This window comes from Plecotus auritus (assembly GCF_963455305.1).
Source record: "Plecotus auritus genome assembly, chromosome: 5".
In the NCBI taxonomy this organism is placed as follows: domain Eukaryota; kingdom Metazoa; phylum Chordata; class Mammalia; order Chiroptera; family Vespertilionidae; genus Plecotus; species Plecotus auritus.
This window is the reverse complement of record NC_137776.1, coordinates 176,704,639-176,723,398: the sequence shown is the minus strand read 5'-3', so window position 1 is coordinate 176,723,398 and position 18,760 is coordinate 176,704,639. Positions and strand designations below refer to the sequence as shown.

General features: G+C 37.0%; 2 protein-coding genes across 2 annotated transcripts; both read left to right on the top strand.

Annotated features, from left to right (window-relative positions):
• The first annotated feature begins 6,356 nt into the window (after window positions 1-6,356).
• On the top strand, window positions 6,357-11,941 carry ZBTB26 (zinc finger and BTB domain containing 26). The gene has a single exon (XM_080668684.1). It carries the CDS (start codon window positions 7,728-7,730, stop codon window positions 9,051-9,053), a length of 1,326 nt encoding a protein of 441 aa, XP_080524810.1. The 5' UTR covers window positions 6,357-7,727; the 3' UTR covers window positions 9,054-11,941.
• Window positions 11,942-13,000: 1,059 nt separating this feature from the next.
• On the top strand, window positions 13,001-18,557 carry ZBTB6 (zinc finger and BTB domain containing 6). Its single transcript, XM_080670122.1, has 2 exons — window positions 13,001-13,055; window positions 14,170-18,557. Exon 2 carries the CDS (start codon window positions 14,179-14,181, stop codon window positions 15,448-15,450), a length of 1,272 nt encoding a protein of 423 aa, XP_080526248.1. The 5' UTR covers window positions 13,001-13,055; window positions 14,170-14,178; the 3' UTR covers window positions 15,451-18,557.
• The last annotated feature ends 203 nt before the right edge of the window (window positions 18,558-18,760 follow it).

The window sequence follows — 18,760 nt, the reverse complement described above, 5'->3', positions numbered from 1 at the left end:
CCATAATAAATTGGCTTTTGTGGGTGGAAGAGGTACCAAAGCTGATTCCCAGGTTTTAGGCCTTTGGTATTTGAAGAGCATTGATGCCATTGTCAGCAATAAAGCCATAAGCTTAGTGTAGATTACAAATTTATTTTTTGGATATGTTGCATTAAAGGTCTAATGGAACTTTCCAGTGTATAGTTGAAGTGCAAATCTGCAACTTAGCCTAAATATTGTGGCTAGAGGTAAAGGTTTGAGTCATCTGCATAGATGTGGAAGCTATGGGAATAGTTGCCAACAGGAAGATATTATTGATATTGAAGGGAATAATTTGGGGAATGGTTGCATTATGAAGTAGTAGTTGGTATAGCAGCAGAAGCAGTCTTAGGGGATAAAGTATAAGAATATAAAGTTCCTACAACCAAAAAGACCCAGAAATCAAGAGAAGAGAATATTAAGAAGGAAGCCACTGAAACAATTCATGCAGAGCATTTGGGGAATGGGGGGGAGGGAAAGATTGAATTTTTTGTATTAAGAAATCATTAGTGATCTTTCAAAAAGCAGTTTTAGCAGAGTGATAAGGTGATGCTATATGAAATAATGGCGTTCTCAACTGGTTTGTTAAATGAGAATGAGAAAAGGCCACAAATGAAGGCTTTCCCAGAGAAAATTTACAGGCTTTGTTTGTTTACTAGAATTTACCTAAGGAATGCTTATAGAGCTCATTCCAGGTATTATTCTAAGCTTTTTTTTTTTTTTTTAATGAACTTGATTTTTTAATTTAATTTACTTTAAAATGAATTTAATTTCCCATAACAACTTTATGAAGTAATATTACTATTTGACATTGGGTATACAGAAGCACAGAAGTGGTTAAATACCTTGCCCAAAGTCACACAGCTAGTAAGTGGTTGAGCAGGATTTTGATCCTAGGAAATATGGCTCCAGAATCCAGAGTTTTATACTACTAAAGTAAGCAGTGACTAAATATGGGAGTCAAAGGAGTGGGAAAATTTTAAACAAAGGTAAGCTCATTGGTAAAAATGGAGAGGCTTGGAAAGAGATCCAGGTTGAGAAGAAGGTAAGTAATGGTTTTATATTTGTTATCTATTTCTTTTTTATTTCTTTCCTCCTGTCTTAGATCTTCTTTCAATCTGTGCCATTTTAGGTTCATTTCTTTCACAATTAGGTCAATTTATGTCATGCTTTCATCTATCACTTACTATCTATAATCTAGTCTCGTCTTCAACTTCAGACTCATATCCAACTAGCCCTTGATGTCATGCCGTCTCCTCTGACTAAACATTTTAAGACCAGACCCATGATCATCCCCTCCAGTATTTCCTAACTTGTTGAATGGCACTCTTAAAGATATCTAGTCACTCTAGCCAAATATTTTGGTGTCATCTTGACATTTCCTTTCTTGTTCATCCCCTTGGTCACCAAGTTCATCAGTTGATTGTTGGGAAAAAACTCTCAATTCTGTTTCTTCTCTCCATTCATATTATTACTATCTCTGTTCAGTCCTCATCATTTCTATCTTGATCTGCTTGAGTAATAGCATACTAACACGTTTCTTTGCCTTCACATCTACTTTTCTTAGAGCCATTCTCCATAAATTCTTATTTTTGAGTAATTGAATTTTAGATAATGCAATAGTTTAGCCATCATGTATTCCAGTTGATACTGTAATAGCCTAAGGCAAGAATTTTGAGTAGTTTCAACTGAGGTTAAGTTTGGTTAAAGTTGGTCTTTGAGGGTGAGGATTTAGGAATTTTTAAAATAGAGACTGTAATAAAACATTGAGAAACCAGACAGGCTTTCTGAGGAAGTAAGCCTTGAAAAAAATAAAACACAGGAAGAAATCAAGGACTAACCTGTGAAGGTTATATTTACTGTTATACTTTCGTGAATCCTTGCAAAAGACTGGTGGAAACCTAAAGCCAGTAGTTAAGTAACTTACCCACTTCTATACAACAGTTTAAAAAAAATGAACTAGGTCTATAATTATTCATCATATATAGGTCTCAAAAACAATAAATGAGAAAAGAAAGTTGCAAACAATATGTACAGTTTATGTCTAAGAAACATAATTTTTTATTTTCTGTGGGTAGGCATACAGAAGTGTTGTTTTTAAAATGGGGAAGGGGTCCTGGCCAGGTAGCTTAGTTGGTTAGAGCATCATGGAATGCCAAGGTCATGGGTTCCATCTCTGGTCAGGTCAGGGCACATAGAAGAATCAATCAATGAACGCATAAATAAGTGGAACAACAAATCTCTCCCTCCCTCCCTTCCTCTCTTTAAAATAAATCAACTAAAATATTTAAATGGGGAGAAGGAGAGTCATTAAGGACCAAACTTAGAACAAACTGAGTACTGAGTGAAAGGTAGTTGGGAAAGGGGACTTTTACTTTATCTATAATGTTCAAAATTTTTCCAGAAATGATGTATTTCTGTATATGTTATGTACAATAATAAGGGGGGAAAAACACAAAAGTGTGAAAACTTGGAGAATGTAGTGTTACGACAGTTACCCAAAAGAAGAAAAGGATTGAGGTTTATAGAGAGAAAGGCTGTGGTATATCACAACATCTTTAAAGAATGACATATAGTGTTAGTGAGATAAAGAAAGATTTCCAAATAGTTCTGAGTGCTAAGTTGAAAGATAAAGACACTTTTATGAGGTAGATGAGGAAACAGACTGACATACAGCTTGGGGATTATTGTACAGATAGAAAAGTTTTCCTTATCAGTAGTTGTTAGAGGCATTTGAGATAAGAAACTTGGGTATTTTCTCACTGCTCAGAGCATACCAGTGAACATTGTCTAACTTGGAATACTTATTCACTGATCTTTTCTGGTTACACATTTGAACAAAGGGAAATTTTCAAATCAATTGACACATTTGTTACATGGACATAATTAAGAAAAAATTATGTAAATATAAACAAAGCAAAAGTGATCTTAAGTGAGAATTACATTGATATTTGAGAAATAGGTCATTCAAAACTTGCTAATGGAAACTAGGTAGAATTCAGATTTAATTGAAGTAATCTAAGCAATAGATGATTAGGACCAGAACTATGGCAATGATAATAATAAGAGAGAGAGAAAGAGAGAGAGAGCTGGCCGGTATGGCTCAGTGGTTGAACATCAACCTATGAACCAGGAGATCATGGTTTGATTCCCGGTCAGGTCTGATGCCCAGGTTGCGGGCTCTGTCCCCACTTGGGGGCGTCCAGGAGACAGCTGATCAATGATTCTCTCTCATCATTTATGTTTCTCTCTCTCCCTACCTCTCTGAAATCAATAAAAATATATATTAAAAAAAGAATAGAGAGAATTTTGAAATCATTCTGAGGAAAGAATCAACAGGATGTGGTGACCAATTCTACCTGCTCAGTTATTTCTTCTAGTTACTAGAAGCTCTGCCATAATCTAGAATTATAAGATTTTTATGAAAATTATGAATAATTACTATACTTAAATGTTAACTACAATTGGGGACTCCATAAATCAAATATATTTGTAATTTTTATTCTCTGTTTTATTTGCAAATTGAATTGTTTCAGTCTAAAAAGATAAATACACAAAGATGGAAAAATAACAGTTAAAATAGATGAGAAAGCAAGATAAAACAAGGGTAAGGGCATAAAATACAATCAGGGATAAGACTAATACATAAATCACTTACTATTAAAGTCTTCTAGACTTGACACAGATTTGACTTTAAGGTTGTACTTTTTGTTTTTAAACATAAGCCTTTCATTGAACTAAATACACAAAAGCATATAAAGCATAAGCATCCAGCTGAATGAATATGAGGAGGGAAATCTGAACAGTTCCACAGTTAACATTATACCTATAAAACTTCAGCGGGCCTAGTTGTTTGACACATTTTGGCATCACGAAGCTTGGGCACAAGTTCCACTCTAATATTTAACACTTTCTACCTCTCTTAAGTTGAGGAAGTTATTTATTTTCTCTAAGCTTGAGTTTCCTCATATGTAAGGTGGGGGTAATAATAATACCTACCTTTTTGAGGATTAAATGGGTCGATATTGGTAAAGCACTTAGCCTATACCTGGTATATAGCAAGGTTTCTGTAAAATTAGCAAGGTTTCGGTAAAGATTAAATACCATTCCTCTAATTCTTAATTCTTAAATAAAATTAAGCCAGTTGAAACACAATTATTTCCTTTCATTTTGTCATTTTTAAAAAGTAAAAAAAAAAAAAAGGCTTGTTTAAAACTTAGTTTTATATTGTCAAAAGTATTTTAGAAATAATCCCTCGTAAGAAATTTTCCCCAGAGCACTGAATAATAATTTCATAGGGAACATTAAGAGTTTATTATTCTGCTGTGTTTTGTTGAATGATCTGTGTAAAAAAGTAGCAGTTGATCTTTGCCCTCAAATAATTAACAGTCTATTGGAAAGAGAAACTAGTGACAGGAAACAATTAAGGGATAAACTGTGGCCTGGAAATAAGAGTTTATCAAAGGGAAACAATAGAGTAGGCTGACACATATTATTGAACTTCTTAAACAGAATAAAACGTCTTTTTTATTCAATGCAAGCACTTTCCTGAATACCTCTTTGGCTGCGCCTCTTGGTAAGTTTATTGAGACTGATAGATAGGAGTAAGTAAAGGAAACTTCCAGCTCCTCATCTTCGGAGCTACAAGGAACAATGATCCTTGAGGATAGTTATCTAAATAAAGTATTGTGAGTACTGTCACACTACAGATGGAAGCAGTTAATGCTCATTTTGGGGTGTGAGTGGGAAAATACTGACCAGAGGGTGGATTAAGGACAAGCTAAACTCTAAAAATGAATGCCCCTTTTGTTTGGTTGCTTGAAACAATAGCCATTTTTAAAATTCTGTTTTTCAATTGGGACATTCACTCTTTCCAGAATGAATATATTAAGCTACTGTATTTGCTAACACTGACCAGTGATAATACAGTTTTGCTGCTTCTTTACTGATATATTTCCTGGATCTCCTAGATTTATTCCTTTTTATCTGATATTCACCATATTTTCTCTGATGCAATATTTGCTTCTTTACATCTTATGTATATTTTTGTTAATATACCTGTACCAGCCCTGGCCGGTTTGGGTCAGTGGATAGAGCATCGGCCTGCGGACTCAAGGGTCCCAGGTTCGATTCCGGTCAAGGGCATGTACCTTGGTTGCAGGCACATACCCAGAAGGGAGTGTGCAGGAGGCAGCTGATCGATGTTTCTCTCTCATCGATGTTTCTGGCTCTCCATCCCTCTCCCTTCCTCTCTGTAAAAAATCAATAAAATATATATATATATATATATATATATATATATATATATACCTGTACCATACCAGTTCTCCCTCCTAAATATCACCTTTCTTTCAATGACAGTTTCATTTAGCTGAACTTGTACACTTAGACCCTTTACACATTCCTTTTTTCATTCTCTGTCCAGTAAATTACCAAGTTTTATGAAATATCTTTTGTTATTTTTCTTTGCTCCGTATTCCCATTTTCATTCCTTCCTAAGCTCTCATGGCCTCAGACCTGTAATGCTTCTGTAATTCTTCCTTACCACTGCCAAACAAATCCTTATAGGTTTAACAAACACAAACTGAGCACTGCTGTATGTTCTATACAGTATTAGGTGGCAGGAGAACACACCAGTTTGAACAGAAGAGGGTCTGACCAGTAATGTGGCTGCAATAAGTATAATTTGAAGCGAAAGGAAAAAGTGTTTGGCTTTAGAAGGTGGATGTTCCCAACATTAGCCTGTTGATAGGATGGAGATGTTTCTGTCTAATGCCATGAAGCTTGCAGTTTGGAGGGGAAGGAACAAGTACTTAACAAATGATTTTTAGTGTTATGATAGAAGTACCAAGCAATGAGTTCAGTAGAGAAACTGTTAGTCTAAAGGGTCAGGGAAATAAAGAAGTCAGAATTGTCTAGGAGCAGTGTTCTAGGCTAAAGAAATAACTGTGCTAAGACTTGGAGTCAGTAGAGTGCTATCATGCACCAGTCACTGAGCAATATAAGACTTAGACTCTTGCCCTAACCGGTTTGGCCCAGTGGATAGAGCGTCGACCTGCAGACTGCAGGGTCCCAGGTTCAATTCCAGTCAAGGGCATGTACCTTGGTTGCAGGCACATCCCCAGTAGGGGGTGTGCAGGAGGCAGCTGACCGATGTTTCTCATCAATGTTTCTAACTCTCTATCCCTCTCTTTTCCTCTCTGTGAAAAAAATCAATAAAGTATATTTTTTAAAAAAGACTTAGACTCTGCCTTCAGGAGCTGGTGTTCTATGAACCTTTGCAGGTCAGTGTTATAGAAGATAAAATTATAAAGATTGGGCTTTAGGATCCAGTTGTGGCCAAGAGCAGCTGGTTGTCTTATATGATTCTCAACTACAGAGTTGATGAATGTTCAAAATTCAAGGTGAATTTATTGATGGACTGAAATTATAGAGCTATTTCTCAAGGTACAGCTGGTACTCTACTGATCTCACAGGAGACTGGTATATAGACAGAGAATGCCAGTTTATTATTTTTACAATGGCTGGTGGCATAGCTAATGCATCCTTCCTTTTAGAGATACACACAGGAAGTCAAGTTACTAGGAAATTATTTGGAGAGTATGGAATCAGAATATGGGGACTTTTCCCAAAGGAATTGCTCTATAAAGGGACAAATATGCAGAGAGTTTTGGCAAAGACACCTTCTCCATAGTTGAATGTGTATGCCAGTGTTTATCTTAATTATTAGTTTATTTAATCAGTTTATACTTAAGAGGTTAGTCTTGATCCACAAGACAATGGGCAGTCACAGGACTTTAGGTAGGGGTTGAATATAATCAAATCTGTGTTTTCTAAAGATGTCACGTGGTGGTGTAGGAGTTGGATTAAAAGGAATAGAACCAGGAAGCCAAGGAACATGTATGAGTCAGTTCTAGTTGTCCAGTTGATGAATAATGATATATAAATTTGGGCAAAGGAGAAAGACCAGAATCTAGTAAAGATTAATTATATATTTACTCTTACTCAAATTCCCACCACGTGGCTTATGTTTTTTTCTATATCAGATATTTTATTTTCTTTCTATATCAAGAAATGTTTCTCAAGAGAGAATTAGAGAATTAGATTTGTCCACTGCACAGGATAAACATTATCCCTTTAGGTCTGTAACTTTCATTTTATTGTAGAAATACTTGTATGAATAAATACACATCCTTGTAAATAGAAGACGGTTTACCCAGGAATGGGGCAAGCAATGTCACTGCAATTCTTTAAAATACAAAGCAAAAGAGCAGTGTTTTGTCTTTAAAGAAGTAGCTTCACAGTGTCATGCAAAAGAAAATAGTTACGTCATTATTACTTGTTGGGATGTTTTCGTTTCTTTTTGAAACCTGAAAGAATTATCATTTGAGAAGGAAAAAAAAATGCTCATGGAGTAACTCGAGTACTATTCCTGTATCTTTAAAAGTTGAATGAATGCCAAGCTATTCATACTGATACAAGTCCACTCCTTAGGTGCAGTTGACACTGATGTTGTTGACAAGGAGTAATTTTCAGCAGCCTTTGAAAGCTGTTATACTGTTTCCTCTTTCAAGGCAAATTTCATTTGGATACATACAAACAGATATGATAACACAGATTTGGTTTTGGAAAGAAAATTCAGGTTTCTTCATTGTTTGAATTTTCTTAAATTCATCCTTTTTACATTTCTGTTCTTTAGGTCTGCCAAAATGTCTGAAAGATCAGATCTCCTTCACTTCAAGTTTGAAAATTATGGAGATTCAATGTTACAAAAAATGAACAAATTAAGAGAAGAGAATAAATTTTGTGATGTTACAGTTCTCATAGATGATATTGAGGTACAGGGGCATAAAATTGTGTTTGCTGCAGGTTCCCCCTTCTTAAGAGACCAGTTTTTACTGAATGATTCCAGAGAGGTGAAAATCTCCATATTACAGAGTTCCGAAGTGGGGAGACAATTGCTCTTATCCTGTTATAGTGGTGTGCTGGAATTCCCTGAGATGGAACTGGTAAATTACTTGACTGCTGCGAGTTTTCTTCAGATGAGCCACATTGTAGAACGGTGCACACAGGCCTTGTGGAAGTTTATAAAGCCAAAACAACCAATGGATAGTAAAGAGGGATGTGAACCACAGAGTGCTTCTCCCCAGTCAAAAGAACAGCAGGGAGATGCCAGAGGCTCCCCAAAGCAGGACTCACCTTGTATTCATCCATCTGAAGACAGTATGGATATGGAGGACAGTGATATTCAGATTGTTAAGGTAGAATCTATTGGGGATGTATCAGAGGTTAGAAGTAAAAAAGATCAGAACCAGTTTATTTCTTCTGAACCCACTGCTTTACATTCATCAGAGCCCCAGCACTCCCTGATAAATTCAACTGTGGAAAACAGAGTAAGTGAAATAGAACAAAACCATCTCCACAATTATGCCCTCTCTTACACAGGCAGTGATAACATCGTCTTGGCCTCAAAAGATGTCTTTGGGCCTAATATTCGAGGTGTAGACAAAGGCCTACAGTGGCATCATCAATGCCCAAAGTGTACCAGGGTGTTCCGTCACCTGGAGAACTACGCCAACCACTTAAAAATGCACAAACTCTTTATGTGTCTACTCTGCGGCAAGACTTTTACTCAGAAAGGCAACCTTCATCGACACATGCGTGTGCATGCCGGCATTAAACCTTTCCAGTGTAAGATCTGTGGGAAAACCTTTTCTCAGAAGTGTTCCTTACAGGATCATCTTAACCTTCACAGTGGAGATAAGCCCCATAAGTGTAACTATTGTGACATGGTTTTTGCACATAAGCCAGTTTTGAGGAAACACCTTAAACAGCTGCATGGCAAAAACAGCTTTGATAATGCCAATGAGAGAAATGTGCAAGACCTCACAGTGGATTTTGATTCTTTTGCATGTACAACAGTTACAGACTCTAAAGGGTGTCAGCCACAGCCTGATGCAACACAGGTCCTGGATGCAGGTAAACTGGCCCAAGCTGTCCTGAACTTAAGAAATGATAGTACTTGTGTGAATTGAATAGGGGCTTTATGCTCAAAACTAGAAATGACTGAAAATGTGGCAATAGTCTATGAGTTTTTTTTAGGAGAGATTTTGCTAGTTTGACTTCTCCAAAGTCTCTGTGCAGGTTGTAGAGTGAATCAAAGTACTAACAGACCAGGCAACTTACCACTTGGAGTGGTCTAGCCTTCCTTTTGCCCTCTCCCATTTTCTGTTTTGAATTATCTTGTGATGCCTGTCTTCCTTTCCCAAGGAGTATTCCATTTGTCTACCTAACATTGACTTACGTTTTAGACTGACACATTTTAGGCTTTTCACTGGACACATTCTGAAGGTACCAACAAGTTAATAACATCACCTGCAATCCACTAATGGATGCTATGCTAAGAGAAGTGAAGAATATTTTTCTTTGGCAGAAAATAGGCTAAGCTATAAAGTGATATTGCTATTGGCCTGAATATGTGATAGAACTTCTGGTTGCCTATTTATAATTCATCTATGTCTGGTCAGATGAATGAATGACTCCCTACCATTTGTACTTTTCTTGGAACTGGCTATAAAGAAGTATTTTAAGTTGTTCACTCTTTTCAACAGCATTATGACCCAACTTTATGTCACTGAATTGTTCACATAGACCAGAGTACAATCTTCCCGGCAACACCTGCAGGCATAGTTAGGTATCACCATGAGGAGCATAACCAGCAAAGGATAGAAGTACATTTGTACTACAATTTAACATGAGACGTCTTCCTCAAAAGAAGCCAAATGCTTATTGTTCATGTGTAAATTATTTGTTGGTGCTTTTTAAGTCAGGATGCTCCAAGCACGCTTAAAATGTGCTAAAGTATAACAGTTTCTCTAAAAAGAAGCTATTTAGGAGTCAGTCTTTGGACTCTGCTTTAGAGGTTAGCTATCAGAGAGGTGTTTAGCCATCAGAAAGGTGTTTGGGCTTCAGAGTTTTGTTCAGTGTACTCTAAGAGTCTCTGAATTCTCATTTTCTCATGTACCTTAATTTCTAAAATGGATGAAAAAAGGGGGTCGAGGAATGAGCAACCAGGCTTTTGCATTCAGATATTCCTAGAGCTCCACCTTGCTATGTTTGATAGATCACTAATACAAAGTTGATTTTCCAGTGTGGTGAAACAGAACAACTGTGTGTTGTAGTCCAGAAATAAAATTTTGAGTCTTATTAGTTTCTGACCCATGAGTTAGACATAGGAAATAGAAGTGTTAGAATCCTTAGAGATAACTTACTCCACCTTTTTTTTTTTAGGTTGGCCAAATAAGACAAGTGACTAAATATGAGCTAATGTCTCCTCATTTTTTTCTCACTACCCCTTGGCTTTAAAAGATTTAGTACATAATCAATAATATGTTAGCAAAAAAACTCACCTTTGTGAATCCCTGTTGGCTTTCTAAGACAGCCTGGATTTTGCAAACAAAATATCACAGAAGGATTTATTTTTGTTAGTTATTTTTTAGTTAGAATAAATATTACGTTCTTCCCAATCAAGTGACTGATTTGCTGGGTATTAGGGAGGGAAAGGACAAGTAAGAATAAATGTGAGAAAGATCTAAATGTGAAACTGATTTTGTCTGGAAACAGTGTTCATTTAATTTCCATCAGGATTTTGTTTTCATGTTTGAGCTATGAAGTGCATATACAGATAAACCATAAATTAGGTTTAACTTGAGTAGTCAGGGAATTCTTAAAGTTGTTATAATTTGATACATTTACATGTGAATCTGACTTGAGGTATTATTTCTACCTTTTGTTAAAAGATTTAAAATGAGAATAAAATTGAGTGAGAAGACTAATAGGTATCTTATGCCTAAGGTCACTCATTATATGGTCTAATGATGCTGCCAAGCATTCCAATTTTTATATGACCCAGGCAGAGTACCAATTCTGTGCAACAGTGAGACATTACCATGTTAACCAACAATTCACTCTTTCCTTTGAACATCATTTTATCATGGAAATTTCACGTTGGAATGCTTCCTTTGTTTATATTCATGTCCTGTTTTTGTTACTGGTTTGAAGACTAAAAGTCATGGGTTCAAAATAGATTGGTCTCTTTGGTTGGAGACTATTTCTGGGTTCATCTGTTCATTCAAGAAATATTTATTGAGCACCTACTGTTGCCAGGCGCTATGCTAGATGATGAGGATATGAAGGTAAGATTGCAATGACCCCTGCTCTCACAGATCTTACAGTTTCGTGTAGTCTTAGGGAGCTAAGATTATCAATTTGATTTTATACTAGGAGTAATAAAGGAAACTGCCTTGCTTTTTTTGATCACTTAAAATCAGCATCTAGATGGGTTTGTACCTGTAAAAGCTACAGTTCTCACCTTTTGTACTGCAAACCTCTTGGCTGGGGAGGTGTTCTATTCCTGTGAGACATTTTCTTAATTTTGGTGGGATTTTACTTTTCTCCTTCTTTGTTTATACATGTTTCTTAGATTGTATTGCAAAGTGGTCAAGTTATTGATATCAAGTAAGTTTTATAGAGGAAGATTTTTAAAAACCTTTGTTATTCAGCATTTGTATTTTATGGATCCCCAGGAAAACTAAAAAGGGGAGAACACTCTTTACCAGAGTTGGTTTAAAAAAGATACTGTATCACAGTTATTTATTTATTATTTAATTTTAAAGACAAACTCCAAACCGAAGCAGCTCTGAGGTAAATCAGATGTGGTTTTAATTTGTTTTAGTTTCTTTTTTAGAAAATCTGTAAGTGGAGGGTGACCAGTGTCACTACTTTTAAATACTGTCCTAAAAAAACAACAACCTAGAACATTTTATTTCAGCTGGTGAATAGCTGTTCTAAACCTGTTGTATGTTAGACATACTATGAACTACCTCTTCACTTATTATGGGGAAGTTTCCTTAATAAAAGTGTGACAATTAAAGCTCTGGTGTGAGTGGTTTATTTTTTCTCCCCTCCTTTCCTTTTCAATTGCTTAAATTTGAATACAGGAATGCTTTCTTCATTCCTATTCTTTAAAACACATATTCATAAAATATGCTGAGCTTGGTTGGCTTCAGAACCAAATATGGGTTAACCAGAAATTGTTTCTAGGGTCAGTTACTTAAATGAGAGCCTGTTGACTAAGGGGTAAAGCAACTGCTTTTAAGAACTGGCTCAGAAATTCCTTCATTTGGCAAATACTTGGATGCCTGCTCAGTGCTAGCCTTGGGGAATGTGAAGATCAGTAAGGCACTGCCCTAAATACCTCTGTTTAGATGGGACGCAGATTTCAATACTGGAATGATAATTGCAATAATGAAGGCAGCCAAAGGGTTGGCTTGACAGGCTCCCAACTAAGAGCCAGCTAATTCAAGGCAGTTCCTGGTGACTTTAAGGATGATGGGATTTTGAAGGGTAAATGGGAGGCGGAATTGGGCATGAGGGAGGAAAGTTTAGATGAGAGGCTTGGGTTTGCCCAGAAACGTGGGGAGAGAGTGGGAAGGGGAGGGGGTGAAGGTGAGAAGGAAGCGGTAAAGAGAGATCCAGAGGTTGGGGCCAGATCCTACTGGGCATTAGCTAGCAGCTGCTAGGCAATCTCGAATACTGATCCCATGGCAGTCTCCTCTCCTTTCCTCCGCCACCTTTTAAATTGTAGATGGCCCAGTAAAAGGAGAGGAACTGGCCATAATAATCCGCGAGGGCCTCCCTGTGGTCCCGGCGCTGGGTATTCTGATGGACGCACTGTACCCCAACTTCACAAGCCTCCTGCGAATCGGAGGTTGGGGAGAACTCAGAAGGGGAATTGGCTCCCGTACTGATACAGGGACCGGAGAAATGGGATTTGCAGGAATTGGGCGTCTTTCCGTCACTCCGCAGGGTGTGGGGGAGTAGGAAGGGAGGATGTCTCTGAATGTTCTTCCGGGATGCTCAGCCCGCCCCCTGAGGGATAAAGGTGGTTGACACCGGATGTGTTTCCTTTCAGACTAAGTCCACCTTCCGGTCTGGGCCCTTTGCTGCGGAAACGTCGGTTCTGGTGTTCGAAGTGGGTGAGTGAGCGCCAGGGAGACTCGATAGGTGGGGAAGCCCGACGAGGAGGAGGAGGGCAGCTGGGTGCTGCCCGGCAGTGGCTGGACTGGTCCTGCAACCACCTGGCCGACGGGGCCTTGATCCTGTCAGGCTTGGCTCAGGAAGACCTGTGGCAAGCTGGCGGATCTTCCCGGCCCCTGGGAATCCAGGTTCAATTCCACAGATGTTCCCTAAGCTCTTCCTGCTCTGTACCGGTCCCCAGCGTTCGCTGCAGGAACTCGGTTGAACGAAGCACTGTTTCGTGATGCTCTGGAAGCAACCGACTCTTAAGGGGGAGACAAGAGGAGTCTAGAAAGTCTTACTTGATTTAGACCTGAAAGGAGCTAAATCGCTAGCTGGAAAAAGTAACTGGAAGCGCGAGCGTAACTTGTGCAAACGTGCATTCGGGGGTCTTCTTGCCTGGGCAATGGTGAAAATCTATCAAAGAAACTTCCATGAAAAAGAGTAGAGGAAAGATAAAGCTATAAAGGTGCTTAGGGCCAAATCATGAGTGACCTTTAATTTGCTAAGAAGGTTAGGCTGCCCCGTAGGTAGAGGACAGCTGGAGAGAGAGGAAAAAAAGAAAAGTTTTAAAAGATGTCAATTTTGATGGCACTCAGGAGGGTAGTTTGGAATATAAGAGGCCGGTTTCAAGGAGAACTTTTGGAAGATATGGCAGTGGTCCAGGTGAACAGAATAAAGTCCTGCAGTTCTGATGGGGAGTCTAAAGTTTGGAGATTACATTAAGGTTTCTAATTTGGGAGACTTAAATCCATTTAATAGTGGGCATTAACAATACAAGACACATAAATTTAGCCAAGGAGAAAAACATAGAAACTGATAAGTACAACTCAATATAAGTGCTGTAATAAAAATATGAAAAATGTGCCACGAGATCAGAGAGAAATGCATTTTAACTTTTCTGGATTTTGAGATTTAATTTTCTGGAATTTATTCTTAGCACCCATATTAAAATTTGAGTGAGTATTCTTTTGCCCAATTCGGGTTTGGGATTTTAAAATTTTGTTTTTACTAGCACAGTGTAGGAAAGCATTTCCTATCCTTACATCAATGTTTATATTCTATTTTGCTTAGATTTTGACCATGGCTGCGGAGTCTGATGTTCTGCACTTCCAGTTTGAACAGCAAGGAGATGCAGTCTTGCAGAAAATGAATCTCTTGAGACAGCAGAATTTATTTTGTGATGTATCCATTTATATTAATGACACCGAGTTCCAGGGGCACAAGGTGATATTAGCTGCTTGCTCCACTTTCATGAGAGATCAGTTTTTGCTCACACAGTCAAAACATGTCAGAATTACCATCTTGCAGAGTGCAGAAGTTGGCAGAAAATTGTTGCTCTCTTGCTATACTGGAGCACTTGAAGTGAAAAGGAAAGAGCTTTTGAAATACTTGACTGCTGCTAGTTACCTTCAGATGGTTCACATTGTGGAAAAGTGTACAGAAGCTTTGTCAGGATACCTGGAAATTGATCTTTCTATGAAAAACAACAATCAACATACCGACCTGTGTCAATCCTCTAACTCAGATGTGAAGAATGAGGAAGATATAGATAAAGACTGTGAGATCATTGAAATTTCAGAAGATAGTCCTGTAAACATAGATTTCCACGTTAAAGAAGAGGAAAGCAATGTGTTGCAGTCTACAGTAGAGAGCTTGACATCAGAGAGACAGGAAATGAAGTCACCAGAGCTGTCTTCAGTTGATATAGGTTTTAAAGACAATGAAATTTGTATCCTCCGTGTGGAATCTATAAGTACCGATGGTGTAGAAAATGAGCAGTTTTCACAGCCTTGTACCTCTTCAAAAGCAAGCATGTATTTCTCTGAAACACAGCATTCACTGATCAATTCTACAGTTGAGAGCAGAGTGGCAGAAGTTCCTGGGAATCAAGATCAGGGCTCATTTTGTGGGAATATTGAAGGAAGTCATGGAACAGCAAATGAGATTCAGAACCTGGAAGATGTTTATTCACTGAGGCACCAGTGCCCCAGGTGTCCACGAGGATTTCTTCATGTTGAAAACTATCTGCGCCACCTTAAGATGCATAAACTGTTCTTGTGCTTACAGTGTGGGAAAACATTTACACAGAAAAAAAATCTCAACCGGCACATTCGAGGGCACATGGGCATAAGGCCCTTTCAGTGTACTGTGTGCTTGAAGACATTTACTGCTAAAAGCACATTGCAGGACCACTTGAACATACATAGTGGGGATCGGCCATACAAATGCCAGTGTTGTGACATGGATTTCAAGCACAAATCTGCCCTCAAAAAGCATGTAACCTCTGTGCATGGCCGGAGCAGTAGTGAAAAAATACCTATTCATGATCTCAACAAACAAAATCTATTATAAGTAGAATCACACCTTGCTATGGAAGCTATGTTAGGCAAGTCTTTCTTTAGAAATGCAGCATTTGTAATATTGTTTTCCTCTTCATCTTTGGGTCTTATTTTTGATCTGCCTACACATTCTTTCTGAACTTATAACAAGAGTTCCAAAGTGTGGGAGACATCAGGCTGATGGAATGCTATCTCACATCTTGTGTTATATAAGTCCCAGTTGTATACCTAGAGATATATTGTTCTTCTCTTAAATATTATTGATTCTAATAACAGTGGGTCCAGCAGAATATCCATATTCAGATTTTGAATATGTAGTTGATGGAAGTATAAAATAATCTAGCCATGTAATAACTTTAACAAATTAAGATAATGGAAAGATAAATTTTAAAATACCCTATTATCCATTATTAGTCACTTTAAAATCAGATAGGACTAGTAAATTTTTTAACCTACTGCTTTTGGATTGCAAACTAAACACCAAGGTACCTGTTGTTATAAAATGTAAAAGAACACAATTCATACTCACTTGGGAATAGCAGAATTTCCTTATACATTTCTTAAAATACTATTTCCATGGTTTGTTAGTACACATATTTTATAAATTATTTAATAGGCCCAAATGTCTTGATTTTATTTAATGCAGTGGCATCTAATAATTTTGTGGCCAGTAAAATACCATTGGCTTGAAGCTCTAAAAAATTACTTTTAGAAATCCCAGCTTTTTTTTTTTTTTTTGTATTTGTTTCACCTTTTTTGTTGTTCAATATATTTTTATTGATTTCAGAGAGGAATGGAGAGGGAGAGAGAGATAAAAACACCAATGATGAGAGAGAGTCATCGATCAGCTGCCTCCTGCATGTCCCATACTGGGGATCGAGCCCACAACCCAGGCATGTGCCCTGACTGGAAATCGAACCGTGACCTCCTGGTTCATAGGTCGACAAACACTGAGCCATGTCGACTGGGCGACCCTTTTATCTTTTAATTAACATATAGTAAAGTTGACCTTTGTCAATTTTGTATCTAAGTAATAGGAATGGTATGCTCAAAACACTTGTAGCAGACATCTCTGAAGTCATCAGACAGAGGAACACTTCCCATATCTAGCTCCTTCTTATTGCTCATTTCCTTTCTCGAACAGTGATCCCCTCTGCTAAATGATTTGTTTTTGATACATAGTTTCATGAATTTTAACACATGTATAGATTTATGCAACCACGTCTGTAATCAAGATACAGAACATTCTATCACACCCCCCCACCCCCCCGCCAAACTCCTTTATGCTGCCCTTTTGTAGCTAGTTCCTCCTCCTAACGGTAAACCCTGCCAACAGTTCTTCATCAGTATATCTTGCCTTTTCTGGAATGTCATAAATGGAATCATAGTATGAGCTCTTTTGAGATGCTTCTTTTAACTAGCATCATGCCCTTTGAGATTCATCCATTTTGTGTGTGTCAGTAGTCCATTCCCTTTTCTTTCTGAATTGTCAATACATAGTAATTTTCTTGTTATCACTAGATGAACAGTTTAAACATGGGTATCTATTACTGTTCTCTTAATTATTAATAGTCATTAACATTAATGCAATTTGTATTTACTCTATGTTGACAAAAAGCTTAGCCATCTTTAGAGTTTTATGCTATATTTCCAGAAATGTGCCAAAAGCAAAACCATGACCATATGGTTATTTTACTTACAGTAATATTTCAGATTGTGTTATGAGCCATTGCTCTCCAATATCCTTGTCTATATGTAACACAAAACTTCCATGTCATAAAGCAGATTAAAATATATTGCAGGGCAAATCATATCTTCTAAAAGACAGGAACCACTTGTAGTAAAGAAGCCTGACTGGATGCATCTTACTTTCAAGATGTTCTATTCCTCTTCTACTCACCTCAGCTTTATGTAGCATTTCTGCTATATTTAGTATCTGTTGAAGCCCTTCCATATTTTAATATGTAATATACTTTGTACCATTTATAAGAATTTTGTGATGAATCACATGTTGATTGTTATAAATGTTAATTATCCTTTTTGTGATACTTGTGAAAAATATATTTTCTATAGAATTTTAACTCTGAGAGAGACTTTAAAGAATCTAGTTCTCATATTTGATAAGAAAGTCAACTTCATGACCCCTCGGGTCACCATTTAGTATTATTGGACAGGTAACCTCTTCTTGAGCTTCTCTTAAATTTATACTCAAAATAATAACTTTGATCTTGATCATTTGTAATATCATTGCCAGGTCTAAAATTCTGTGATTTTATATTTAAATCTTCCAGAGTTCCTAAGAACAGAGAAGAGGGGAAGCCAAAAGAGAGTTTGGTGTCTTTATGAATGTTGCTATTTGCGCACTCCTTCAGAGACAGAATTTTTCTAAAGCAAATAGTGTTTTTCTTCCATTGGAGAACATGATAGTGCCGTGCTTAATTTTCTTTCCCATTTGATCTATGATTGGCTATTTGTAGACATTCTTCTATCAGAAATAGTTTGTGTTTGAAATACTTTTTCTTATTTTTTGCTTTCTAGGATAAAATTTAGTTGGGGAGTGATGCAGATGGGGTGGGTGAACAAATAGTAAACTTTTTTGCTGTTGTTTTTTATGAATTACTTATCTTTGATATTAAAAAAGAATTATGGTTGAACTATGTTTAAGTTTTATGTGTGCCTTGTAAGATTCTTGTGAAATTTTTTGTAAGCACTTTGAGATTTTTGCCTGTGGGGAAGGGGTGTTTTGTGAAAGTGATGGTTATTTATTTATTTATTCCTGTCCATTTAGCACAGGGTGATCTCAAAACATTTCTAGGTGAATGTCTGTTTGCATGATGTGCTTAAACAATTTCAGGACAATGAAATTTTTTTTTAAATGCAGGCATGACAAAGTAAAGTGTTGAATTTATTCATTTAAACATTCACTTTTGGTTGTTTTTCTATATGATGGGGAAAATGCAAAATGTTTGTCTTAAGCCTCTTCATTTACTGCATTTTTGAGTAAAAGATCTTGGAAAGGTAGTTGTTACTTTGGTATAAGAGAAAATCCTTTCCCTTTTTCCTTGGATGTAACTATCATATATGTTTACATAAGAAATAATAAACTGGAGATGGGAATGGAGAGCTTTGTGTTTTGTGTACATCTATGAATTTTGAAGAAGGAAACTATTTCTCCTGGCTATTTATTCATTCATTCAACAAATATTTACGGAGTGCTTACAATATCTAGAAGTTAGGTATACCAACAAAAATCCCTGCTCTCATGAAACTTAAATTCTAGTGGAGGGAGACAAAATTTGTAAACAAGTAAAATTAATGTATGT

Excerpts from the sequence above, each read along its gene's own strand:
- ZBTB26 (XM_080668684.1), top strand. The coding sequence starts at position 7,728 with ATGTCTGAAAGATCAGATCTCCTTCACTTCAAGTTTGAAAATTATGGA.
- ZBTB6 (XM_080670122.1), top strand. The coding sequence starts at position 14,179 with ATGGCTGCGGAGTCTGATGTTCTGCACTTCCAGTTTGAACAGCAAGGA.